The sequence below is a fragment of the Ambystoma mexicanum genome, chromosome 6q (genome assembly GCF_040938575.1).
Source record: "Ambystoma mexicanum isolate Mex_15411 chromosome 6q, UKY_AmexF1_1, whole genome shotgun sequence".
In the NCBI taxonomy this organism is placed as follows: domain Eukaryota; kingdom Metazoa; phylum Chordata; class Amphibia; order Caudata; family Ambystomatidae; genus Ambystoma; species Ambystoma mexicanum.
In genome coordinates this window covers 400,626,866-400,639,525 of record NC_090937.1, presented here as the reverse complement: position 1 = coordinate 400,639,525, position 12,660 = coordinate 400,626,866, and the positions used below count along the sequence as shown (strand labels likewise).

General features: G+C 46.8%; 1 protein-coding gene across 1 annotated transcript in view; it reads right to left on the bottom strand.

The window, feature by feature from the left end:
- SETD7 (SET domain containing 7, histone lysine methyltransferase) overlaps nucleotides 1-11,277 on the bottom strand; it is a 428,942-nt gene extending 417,665 nt beyond the window's left edge. Inside the window, exon 1 of the mRNA XM_069630897.1 lies at nucleotides 10,879-11,277. Coding sequence (XP_069486998.1) covers nucleotides 10,879-10,918 — 40 coding nt within the window. The 5' untranslated portion in view covers nucleotides 10,919-11,277. The remainder of the gene's footprint in view (nucleotides 1-10,878) is intronic.
- Between the last annotated feature and the right edge of the window lie 1,383 nt (nucleotides 11,278-12,660).

The following is a 12,660-nucleotide window of genomic DNA, read 5'->3' as shown; positions in this document are numbered from 1 at the left end:
TAGACGCTTCCTGCGCCTCATCAATTTCCTTTCTTCTCCTGCTGTCCCCTTTCCCCCCTCCACGACTTCCTCACCTCCCCCTGCTGCCTCCTCCTTGGCTACCTTGCCCTCTGCTCCTTCCCTTTCTGCCCCCCCTCAGGCTTCTTTTACACCTTCACAGGGCATACATCTAATTTGCACCCCTCCCCAGAAGTCTTTGAAGGTCAGCAACCTTCTCCATATTGCCACTCTTAACTCTTGCTCAGCTGTAAAACACTCCTCCGACATCTGCTGCCTTCTGGAGGAAATGGACCTCAATGTCCTAGTTCTCACCGAGACATGGTTCACGGCCAGCTCTGTCACAAGCTTGGACACTCTCCTCCCCGATGGCTACACGATTCTGTCTGCGCCCAGGTCCAACCGTTCCAGAGGGGATGGAGTCCTAACCTTCCCTGAGTGGATTCCTGCCTCTGTCATCCCTATGTAGGTCTGCTCCTCTTCTGAATGCCATTTCTGCAGGCTCTCTCTCTCCTAGCCATTCCCTTACTGTGGCTACTATCTACCAGCCACCTGGTCAGATCTCCTTCCTCTCTGAGTGGGCGGACCTCTCCTCTTCCCTCCTGGTCTCGACCACTCAACTCCTCCTTCTTGGAGACTTCAACATCCACCTGAATGCTTTCTGTCCTTCCTCTGGACTCTTTCGCGATCTTTGCAACTCTCTCTCACTCTCTATTCTCCCCTCTGGCCCAACTCACTCTGCAGGGCACACTCTGGATGTTCTGATCTCCTCAGACCTTCCCCTTTCTATCCCTCTCACCACTCCTTTCTCCTGGAGTGATCACGTTCTCCTTTCTTCCCAGTTCAACCTCTCTACCCCTCAGCCCAAGCCAACTTCATCACTGCCACCCACCTTCTCGGTCATCCGACCCATGAAGTGCATGTCAGTTGAGGCTTTCGCCACCATGTTCACACCCCCTCCCCTTTGGCTGACTCACACCCTGACACAGCCCTTTCCATGCTCCACTCTGCCCCTGTCCTGAGGATCCGCCTGAAGCCCAAAGCCAAGTGCAACTCCTGGTACGACTCAGACCTCGTCACCCTTAAACGCAAGTGCAGGGTGACTGTGAGGAAATGGCGTCCTTCATGTACATCCTCTGACAAACTGGCATGCTGCTGCACCAAAGGCAATACCGGATATCTGTCTGCACCAAGAAGAGAGCTCACATCCATGCCTGCGGCATCTAGCAACTCGGCTGAACTCTTCAAAATCTGCAAGGAACTGGACAATCCTATCGCAGTCTCTACCTCTCCTGTCCCTTCCCACGCACTATGCATGGCGCTGGCTTCTCATTTCGTCTCTAAAACTAAGGGCATTCTGACCTCTCTCTCCTCCTCTCGCCTTCCTCCCTCTACTCCCTGCTCTTTCTCTGGCCCTTCTTCTTCGGCCACCTTTCCTCCCTCCTTCTCTGCCATTCTCATGTTCTCCCCAGACGAGGTTTCTAGACAAGTCCGGTCTATGAAAGTCTTGTCAAAACAGGTTCATCCTATTTCCTCCAAAACCATCAAGGACCACATTGACTCCCTGGCTCCTGCCCTGGCCGATTTCTGCAACCACTCCTTCATCACTGGATTCTTCCCTTACCCCCTTATGAACACCCTTGTGCACCCTCTCCTTAAGAAACCCTCTGCTGACCCGTCCTGCCCGGCTAACTATTGCCCAATCTCCATCACTCCTTTCCTGGGCAAACTCTTGGAAAAGCTGGCTATCTCCCAGCTCAATCTTCACACTGATCTGTTGGTTGTCTCCATGATAATCGGTCTGGCTTCAGAGCTTCCAGAAGCATGGAAACTGCTCCCCTGAACATCTGTGAAGACCTGCTCTCCAACCTTGATTCCAACACCCCCTGTGTCCTCATCTTACTTGATCACTCTTCTGCATTTGACACGGTTAACCATGCCATCCTGCTTAACCGTCTGTGATAACCTGGGGATCACTGGTCAGGCCCGGGCGTGGCTGACTTCTTTCCTCTCTGGTCAACCCTCCCAGGTTCAACTTGGGTCCTTCCTCTTCTCTATCTCTATCTCTACCTGTGGTGTTCCCCAGGGTTCTATCCTCTCTCCCTGGCTTTTCAACCAATACCTGGCACTTCTTTCCCACTGCATTGCTGTGCTCTGCCCCACCTTCCAGTGCTATGCGGATGACACTCAGCTCATTTTCAGGCTACCCTCAGCCATCTCTTCTTCCTCTCTCATCTCTGACTGTCTATCTGCCATCCAGGAGTGGTGTGCCACCAATGATTTCTGCCTTAATGCCAGTAAGACCAATATTCTCCTCATCGGTACACCCACTCCCTCCTTTCCTATCACTCTCTGGCCAGCCTCTCTTGGCCCTCTTCCTGCTCCCACCTGTGAGGCTTAAAACCTCGGAGTCATCTTTAACTACAAACTCTCCTTTTCTCCTCATATCTCTGAATTCTCTAAGAAGTCACACTACCACCTACACCTCCTCAGAGGTATTCTTCCTTTCCTCTCCTTCCCCCAGAAGCTCACTGTCCCTCTAAGCTATTTAGTCTCCAGAGCTCTGGTTCTCTCTAGGCTGGACTATTGCAACAGCCTCTTTCTAAATCTGCCTGCTTCTACTCTCCACCATCTGCAACTCATCCAGAACAGGACTGCAAAGGTTGTCCTTGGCCTCAAGCCCAAGGATCATATCTCTCCAGGACTGAAATCTCTGCACTGGCTCCCAGTGGCTGCAAGGATTAAGTTCAAAACCCTCTGCATTTTCCATAAGGCCTTCTGAGGCATGGGCCCTTAATACTTTCAACTCTCTCTTCCTAAATATCTTCCTTCTCAAGCTCTTCGCTCATCTGTCTCCAACTCCCTCAGGGTCAGTCGCATCTCCAAGCAACAAGTTGGTGGTAGATCTCTTTCTTTGGCTGGGGCCTCCCTCTGGAACAGCCTCCCTGAAACTTGAGGAGAATCATCTCTGGTTCCGGAAGCACCTCAAAACCTTTCTCTTTGCTTCTGCTTTTTCTCCTCCTCTCCCCTGATGACTTCCTAGCTGATACTGAAACTGCACTGGTTACCTGGCCACCCTCTGATCTTGTGCTCATGTCCTCTCCCCCACCAGTTGCACTCCTGCACTGCCTTCCTGGCAACCCCTGCACTTTGGGACTGTTTTCTGTATCCCTACAGTCCCACTACTAGCACTTGACACCTGATGCCTGCACTTCCCCTTGTCCTTGTCAGCTGCTGGCCGTACTTTTACTTTGTTATTTATTTTATTATCCCATGTAATGCACTGATCCCTGCCCCTTAACCCAATCACTTTCCTCATTCCCCTTCCCCTGCACTTGCGCAATCTGAATGGCACCTAGACTAGTAGGATCGTTGTCTGTCTTCCCTCTGTTCCCCCTCCCTTGCTCGTCATGCCTTGAAACACTTTTGTATAGGCGCATTATAAATGCCATATCATATCATATCTAGGGTAAAATCTGCAATTTTTGAATAGTGAAAGCATATGCAAGAGATAGAGAAAATTGTTCTTTGTGTACGTACATGTCTTTGAAAAGAAAGAATCCTGCTATTGTGGGCCTGTGTTTTTAACTTCTGCACGTTTGTCAAAGTGGATGTTGACAAACTGAATGTTGTTGTCATGTGGATATGTTTGGAAGCCAACAACTGCTCCATTGACTAAACCTTGTTCTATATCAAGGTTATGTTTTAGAATTGCTCTGCAGTTTAGACACAGGGTTAATACTTTTCCTAATTCAGCTGTGTTGGAGATACATTTTTCTAAGCTATTTAGTCATGCTGTTGCTTATTGACACATACGGAGTGCCATGTTGTGCACTTCTAGTTTGTCTGTGGAGCTGATATCCATGTGCCACATCCGGGTCTTTTGTGGATGCCTAGCATGGAAAAGGGACTGTGGAGACCATGGACAGTCGTGGATGTGTCCTCTCCTTGCTATGATTCTTCCAAAATCTTATCACAATTTTCCTTCTCCAACCCGCTCCCTGCACCACTCTCCTCACCTGTGTTGTTTGTCTCTGGGTCTTCTTGAATTATGTGTCCATGTGCCAGGTAGTCCTTCTCTTTCTTTTGAAGAATCTGCCTACCTCGGGTAGAAGCCACAGTGATGCCTGTGAATTTCAACACTATGGGCCTCATTACACGGATGGTGGAGAACCATGGCGCTATTAGCGCCATGGTTCATGCCGGTAAAATACCGGCACCGCCTTGGCGGAAAGGGGAATTACTGCCCCATTCCAAGATTGGCGGGGCGGTAATTCCCCCTTCCACCATTGCCCTTCCCCATTCCCATTTTTGGCCCATAGGGCTCAATGCGAATGGGGAAGGCGCTAATTACGGTACCGCAAATTGCGGTACCGTAATTAGCTCCCTGGGTCCCTTTGCGGGTTGGTTTTTAACGCCTGCAAAAAGCAGGCTTTAAATCCCCCAACCCGCAAAGGGACCTCGTAGTAATGCGGTAAGGATTTACTGGTACCGGTATTTTACTGGTACCGGTAAATCCTTACCGCCATCCGTGTAATGAGGCCCTATGACTCCTATCCCGAGGACAGGCTGTTTAGTGAGGGGAAAAAGCTCGAAGACATAAAAAACCCCTTGCGAGAAGAACCGGTATGTATGGCACATGTGCAGCTACAGGACATGGAACTTGGAGCAGCACTCAAGCCGGCTGAATGGACAAAGAAAGGGACCGTAGGACTGCCACAGGTAAGTGTAATGGAAGTAACAAGGAATAGAGGAGGAGAAGAGGGGGGAGTTACCCAGCAGGGCCAGTAAAGAGGCAGGGAGCAGCAGAGATAGCTCCGAGCAGACAGCCTAAGTCAGTGGATGAGCTCTGAAGAGAGTGTAAAGAACAAGAGAGAGAGAGAGAGAGAGAGAGAGAGAGAGAGAGAGAGAGAGAAAGAGAGAGAGATTCGGACTGACAGCGAGTGCTAAAGAAAGGATACAGCACAGAGCTGAGGGGCAGAGATCGAGAGAGAAAAGAGCTTGTGTGAAGCGAAATGCAGAAAACACTTAGCGTATTCACCAGAATGAGGAAAATGTTATCCGGATGGTTGCAACGCGCTGACCGCTGGGAGTGCAAATGCTATGTACTTCCCAGCGGCGGCCATGTTGGAAGAATGACTAGAGCGCTGCTAACCGTTCCAAAACAACTTGATGGAACATTCAATGGGGGAACAGCCACCAATACGGTAGTACCCGCCAGTTGGTCGAAGGTATGACAGGATGGCTGTGGACATTGTGTGATCAGCCAATCAGGTTTCCTGGGTGTGGTGTGTGGTGTGAAGGAAGACTGGGTAGCAAGAGTTATCTTTGTTGTGTCTGACTCGTGGATCCATTGGCTGATGGTGTATTCTGAGCAATGTGGATTGTCTGACGAACTTGGATTTGATGAATTTCAAGTTTCATGGTACAGAGTTCGAGGAATGAAGTAGGTGGAATTCCTCTCATTTTGTGAGAATATGGCTAACTTAAAGCATCCGGACATCATTGTAGTGCACTGTAGAGGCAACAGTTTGGAGTATGTTACCGGAATTTCATTAGAATTTGCAATGAAGGAAACATTTGGAAGGCTGATGGAACTGTTTTCACATTCAAAAAGTATTTTTTCACGGATAGCTCAGAGACAAACGTGGATGCGTTCGAATTTATCTTGTCCACAAATTGAGAAAGCAAGGTGTAATGTGAATAAAGTTGTATGTGCTTTTTTTGCGGGATGTTGGGATGACATCTTTCCATAATGAAAATGTTACATTTGATATTTTCAAAACATTTCGAAGTGATGGAGTGCATCTCACTAATGTGGGAAACCAGATTTTTCTTGAAAACATTCAAAATGCATTGAAGCAGTTTTTGTGAATATCTCGGGAATTATGTGGGAAAAGGGAGAGAGTGTAATAAAAAAAAGTTATTTTACACCTGCAGTGATCACATCTCCTAGGCAGCGGGTCTCTGTGCCAAAGATCATGGCTAGTGGGCCCCAAAGTAATCTATTGGTGTACCATGTACAGAGGTCGCAGCCAAAGGCAGTGGCCACTGGCCATGGACAAAAGCCATAGCTAGTGAGCCCCAATGAATCCTGCTAGTGCAACATGACAGCCGTGGCCACTGACCATGAACAAATTCCTGTGAAGAAACCTATTGATTCAACATGCACAATGTCCACGGCTGAAGGTCATGGCTAGTGGACTCAGGAGAAATGTATTGGTGTAACATGTACATGAACACAGCCAAAGGCAGTGGCCACTGACTATGGCAAAAGGCTGTGGCTAGTGGGCCTCAAAGAAACCTATTGGTGCAACATGTACAGTGGGCAAGGCCGAAGGCCATGGCTAGTGGGCCCCAAAGAAAACTATTGGTTCAAAATGTACAGTAAAGTATGATATAATTATGTGTGGCACATTCATTTGTAATACTTATGAGCATAAAAATATGTACCATTATACAAATGGTTTGAATTTCATGTGTTAGTAAACAATTACAATACTGCATTGCAGGGAGGGTGCCTGATTCAGGTCAATCTATTTCAGGTATTTCAAACATAATATAATAAGTATATGTAGTAGTAAAAAAATAAGAATAGATAGAAGTAGAAACATGTGTAATAGTAAGTGTTTTGAAAATAGTCAATGTTCACATTTAAATGTACAACTCTCCTCACTATATTAACATTATATAAATGTATTTCTTTTCTAAATGACAAGTTTTATTTTAAAAAAATAATGACATACAAAAGAAAGTGCGTGCCTGTGTGCATTGTGATACTATATTATCTAAGAATTCGAAGTTTGGTTACTACGAAAAAAATCAGTTACTTATACTACATAATTGCATACTGTGTGTTACATTTAAAGAAACAAGGGCAGAATACATTGTACTGTGTAAATATTAAATATGTTTACATATGTCATGTTAAAAAACAGCTGTCATATTTCAAAATGTCATTAATCCAATTAGTGACATCTGTGATGTCATGCATGATATAACTAGTGAGGCCATCAGAGATGTCATCAGTGATGTCATGTATGATGTAATTAGGGATATCAACAGTGACATCATCTGTGATGTCATCATTGTGGTCAGACGCTGCACAACAGGGGGTGCATAGTTAGGGTGGACTTGCTTGAAATGTGATTGCTGAATTTCAGGGGGTTTGTTGATTTCAATCTGATCACCTTAACAGAGACAGAGAGAGAGAGAGAGTGAGAGAGAGAGAGAGAGAGAGAGAGAGAGAGAGAGAGAAAGAGAGAGAGAGAAAGAGAGAGAGAGAGAGAGAGAGAGAGAGACACACACATGTTTGTATGCTGAATTAATGCATCCCTGGTTATTTGAGTGTCAGCCATCTAAGGAACCCCAGATGGAATGTAGAATGGTGGAGTGCTAGTGATTCCAGGGATGACTTTTGGTGGGGACTTGGAGATGGGAACCTGTAGCAGAAGGATGCCTAACCCTTTACTCCCATGTAACCTTCCTGCCTGAGTTCTAAGCATTAAAGTACATTTCCTTTTGTACTTAGTTGACTCCTGCGTGGTTCCTGTGTGCTGGCTGACTTACCTGAGTTTTCCAGATACTACAATATAAATAAAGTATTATATTTTGAGTACATATACATTAAGTTAAGACAGAGTTAAGATGATCCAATTCACTGCAATAAAGCCCATGAAATTCGGTGGATGTGAGAAGTGCAATCTTAACTCAGAGTCACTCCTCATAGATGTTCTCCATTATGTAATTTGTTGCTCACGGTTGCTCCCTGCTATGATCTCATGTGTGTGCACATGAACTGAGCAACAGTGGTGACTTGGAGTTAAGATTGTCGGCCCGTCCCACACCTGCTGGATTTAGGGGGTTTTAATGCAATTAATTAGTTATTTCAATGAATTTCAAGAATTTTTTTATGCTTTCTCTTCTCCAGGTCTCTTGGCCATGGTCACTGTCCACTCTACAAAAATTAGATTGAAGGCCGTTGTCCATGCCGCACTCGCTAGTAAATAACCAGATTCCCCTTAAATGGTCTTTGGCCATGGACCAATGCCGCCCACCCCTTCCTTCTGGTTTCAATTCTGCAGTATTTTCCTGCTGGAACATAACCGCGATCACTGTGATTCTGCCTTGAATTGCCACTGTAATAATTTTTATACAACACTTGCCAGTTACCGCGCTAATAGGAAAATGCTAAAAATGAAGTCTTCCGCATTTCCAATGCCACTCTCAATGTACACCACTCCTCATTTGTAGGTACCCCTCTACCTGCAATATGTAAATACACCCGACCCTCTCCAATTAACAATCCCCTTTCACACACTCATTGCCAGCAGGACCTTTATTCCGATTGTGTCTTGTGACATTCCCGCAGGTATCCCATGGGTATCCCGCAGGGTTCTTTCAGTAAAAAGAAAAGGATCTGACTCAAAACAGGCTCTCCAGCCCTTCCCAATGTGTCCAACTAACCATTTGGTCCTCCGTCACACTGCCCACTAATAGCCTTAAGTGCACCCAACCCTTTCCCTGCTCCAAGCATCAATGTGAGCTCTTTTTTTGTTGGCTTCCCTCAGGATACCACAGGAATCGCACGCAGGGAGCAAAAAAATGTCCACTTTTAATGTCTGGAACGCCTCCGTGTGGCAATGCACAATGGGAGACATATAAAAGGTTTTGAGGAATGGGGACACCACTTTTTTCTGTTTTAAAAGCATTTGCCAGGTACTGCCATAATAGCACTACTTGGCCATAAGAGGCCAACAGCTGAAAAATGGCATATGACAGCAGTGCCTAGCAAATGTCTATCTACTGAAGACAAAAATGTTGGCTTCGCCAATGCCTTTTTGAAGTAGGACTTCAGTGCCAGGGCACGCACACTACACCACCTTTAAAAGAAATGGCTGATAAAAACTTGGTAAAGACAGATTTAATACATCAGCAGTGCATTTATAACTGCAATTAAGTGATGAACTCTAAGAATACTGCGTTGAAATCACACTGACAGACAGCTGAAAGTTTGATGTTACTACTTGATAAAGCTAGCTCAAAGAGAATCCAAGAGGATGTGCTTTGGGTTGGGGGGGACAGGTAGCGGGTGGTAATGGTCATAGAGATTAGCATGGCCATTGGTAGTCAATGGGTTGGTAAATAACCAAACAAGTTGTGTGCCCCTCCTTACATCACATTTCCCTTCCAGGTGTACTGCAAATCAATAGTTTTGCTTTAAGGGTGGCACTTTAACATGATTTAGCGCCCAAAACTAAAAAACGTATATCTGCAGCGCTTTGTGCCCAACTTTTTATTTGGTGCAAATTCATCCATCGTTGGCACGCTTTGCACATTCAATAGAAACACATTTTTCTCTATAAGAAAATGACCTAGAATAGGTCAAAAATTACTTTTTTCGTTTTCTTGATAACTTTAAAACCTTTTAAATGAATATTTGCCAGACATTTCTGGGAAAAATCCATTCAAATCCAGCCAGCGTTTCAGAAGTTACTAGCATTCGAAATATGGGAAGAGGCACTGCAAATTGAGGCCTATATAGCTTTTGTTTTATTAAAGTCATCGGGGTCAACGGTCACATGAAATCACTTTCGCTACCTTTAAGATTTTGGTGATATTACGTCACTGGCGCTGGGTCACACCAAAAACTGTGAGAAATTACAGCCCCATTCATACGCCTGCACTTCTGCCATCAAGCACTTATAATGTTTTTGCTGAGGAGCCAAGCACCCGCGTCCACCGGCCTCGGGACCGTGACGGTTTCCGACCGGACAGACCCTTATTAGGAAAAAGACGTCTCATCTTTCGGAGAGCGGGCCAACATTTGGTTCCCCTCACTCACAGAGCGAACACACGTGCAAGAGTCAAAGGGATTTATATCAGGGAAAAAGTAGTTACATTACAGCAGTGTATGGTGCGGCGAATACACAGAAGAATCAGCGATGCCATCATGTGGAAATGTTACTTCATGTTTTGCCTTTCACTATGATAAGCGTAGCTGGCATTGCATTGCCTGTTACTGGGGCAGTGGGCTCGTGTATTTATTTCCAGACACAAAAAGCGGCAGGTTTTGCAGTGCAGACAGTCTCGCCACCACGCTGCAGCGACGCTGCGTTGCACTTGGCAAGAAGCACAGCAGACAACCGTGACAAAAGAACACACAGTTGTACAGGGAGGTCTGGGAAGCGTGGTTTCTTCTTTGCCCCTCTTCTTCAGTGCTGACTTCCCCTGCTGCGCTGGCCAGGTGGATGGGCTGGCTGGCGGCAGACTGGCAAGTGCAGGAGAGCGAGTATGGCAGGCGTGCGAAGAGGAAAGGGGCAGTACGAAGTGGAGAAAGTCAAGGAAAGGGAGCCAGGGTGGCAAATGGGGAGCAAGTGCACGGTCGGGCCACGTGAGCAGCATGGCAGGGTCTTGGCAGGGCCACGGCTAGGGGAGGGTGAAGCATACGTTAAAGGACAGGGCCATGAATAGGAGTCAGAGGTACAGCCAGGGCGGGTAAGCAGCAGACCCGTGCCACGGCGGTAAAGACGTTGGAGCAGGTTGCTGTACGATTAAAATCCGAGCGAGTGCTTGACAGCAACGACGCGGGAGCTTAATATAATCATGGCAGGGGCCAAGGGGGGCAGGACAACGATAGGGTGCCGTGGTAGGTCGTCAGACCAGAAGCGGGGCAAAATCAGTGAAGCAGTGGGAGGGAGCATGGCAGGGCACGGAGAGATCAAGAGCACCCCCAGCCCTCCCCCCGGGCCTGTCGGCAGCACGCACGCACGCACAGGGCAGAGGCAGAGACCCCTTTGCCTTCTATGGAGCTCAGTTCATGCGCAGCTGTTGCATAACAGCCTTCAGCGGGCGCCCCCTCTCCCCAGAGGACACGGTTACCTTCCACCGTCTCCTCCAGCGTCTCCTCGTCGCTGTCCATGGCGGCCGGGCTTCGGCACTGCTACAGCTCCGACAAGTCGAGCGAGTGAATAACTCTCTTCTTCCTTGCCGTCTCCTCCTGTCAGTTCCTGTCTCCTCGCGCTCCTCTCCCAGCCCGCGGGTGCGGAGGGGGTGGAGGGTTGTTGTTCGCGCTGTGCTGTGCGCGGCCCGTGCTGGCTCCCTCTGGGGGGGCTGCGACCTTAATTCCCCTCCCGCTGCTCTCCTCTGTTGTTTATTGTTTCACAGTTGTCTCTCCGGCGGTGCCTCTCTTTCTGTCTCCCTCTCGGTGCTGCCGATGGAGTCTCACGTCTCCTCTTTGTCACGGAGCAGCTGATGCACTGACATCATCCAACACTGCTGCCTTTTTTGCTTATGAAATTTCTCACCCCACACCCACCACACACAAACTGACAGCTCCACGGCACCACCCATCCGACCCCCCACCCCCGCCAGGTTCGGACAAACCTATAGGGCAATAGGCCCATGGCCTAACCAAAAACGTAAAATGCTGGTGTGGCCCACTTTTTTGGGTCAAAGTGCGCCACTTTTTTGGCCAATGTGGGACAGTTTGATGAGTTACTTCACCATGCAGCTAGTAGTTTTGCCCAGTGTTGCTGAATATTTGCATTACATTTTATCAAAATACTCCCCCTTGGATAATATTTAAACAGTGTCACAAAAGGAAAGTGTCACATTTGGAACTGTATACCACTTTTTCATTGGTGCCCGAGACAATTTTATTGCCCAATCCAACCATGTAAAAATGTGGACCCTCTTCCCCCTTTCTCGTGGAAACCACATTGCAAACTGTGCACAAACAAGAGAGAGCACTAAAAGAAAACACAAAACAATGGACACTCCTACAAAAGATATTGCAAGATCCCTGGGTCACTGGTCTCTAAACTTTATAAACTGGGTCCTTATTGAGTACATTCGTTTCCATCTGTATCGGTCCGAATGACAAAACTGGTAAAATGTTCTCAAAATAAATATGGTGTCATCTTGCCAACGCGCACTCAAAACATTGTAGCGTGTACTGGCATAATATCCACAGAACTGGCCATAAAATCTCATGTTTCGTAATCGTTTTTAGTTTCTCGAGGTAAATACATCCATGTCCTTTGGATCCTTCCCCATTAGCTACCAATGAGCCAAGAACCAGGCCGGTGTACAGGAAACATATTTGTATTTCTTTGAATATTAGATAATGGAGATCGCACTAAACTACACACACCACCTCCTTTGCAGTGGTGGAATGGGAACCATAAGAGGCCCTAGAAATAATTTTCAAAGTGGCCCCATAATCCCTGTTTTCAGCTAGCCCAACCCTTTTCCTATGGGAACAGGAAATAGCACACAAAAGAGGCCCAGCGTGCAGAGGCCTACCGGGACATCTCCTGAGTTCCCTATAGGCCAGTCTAGCCCTGCTTCTATGTGTCTCACAATTAAACTTCTTGTTACATAAATAAATCACACAAGCTGGTTAGGAAAAACACAAATCACAATACGTGACTTTCTACAGAGTGCACTTCTAGAAATAATCAACACTGGTCAATTAACAAAACCAGTCAAATATGCAGTGCTGTGCAATTTATATTGACCTGCATGCTTAAAAGGCTAGCAGTTTGGTTTACACAGTTGTACAAATGTATATGGCAATTATTACTTTACCCACTATTTTGCTTTAAAATAAACACAGGGTGATTTAGCAATGTGTTTTTCAGACACCTCCCTACCTTGGTC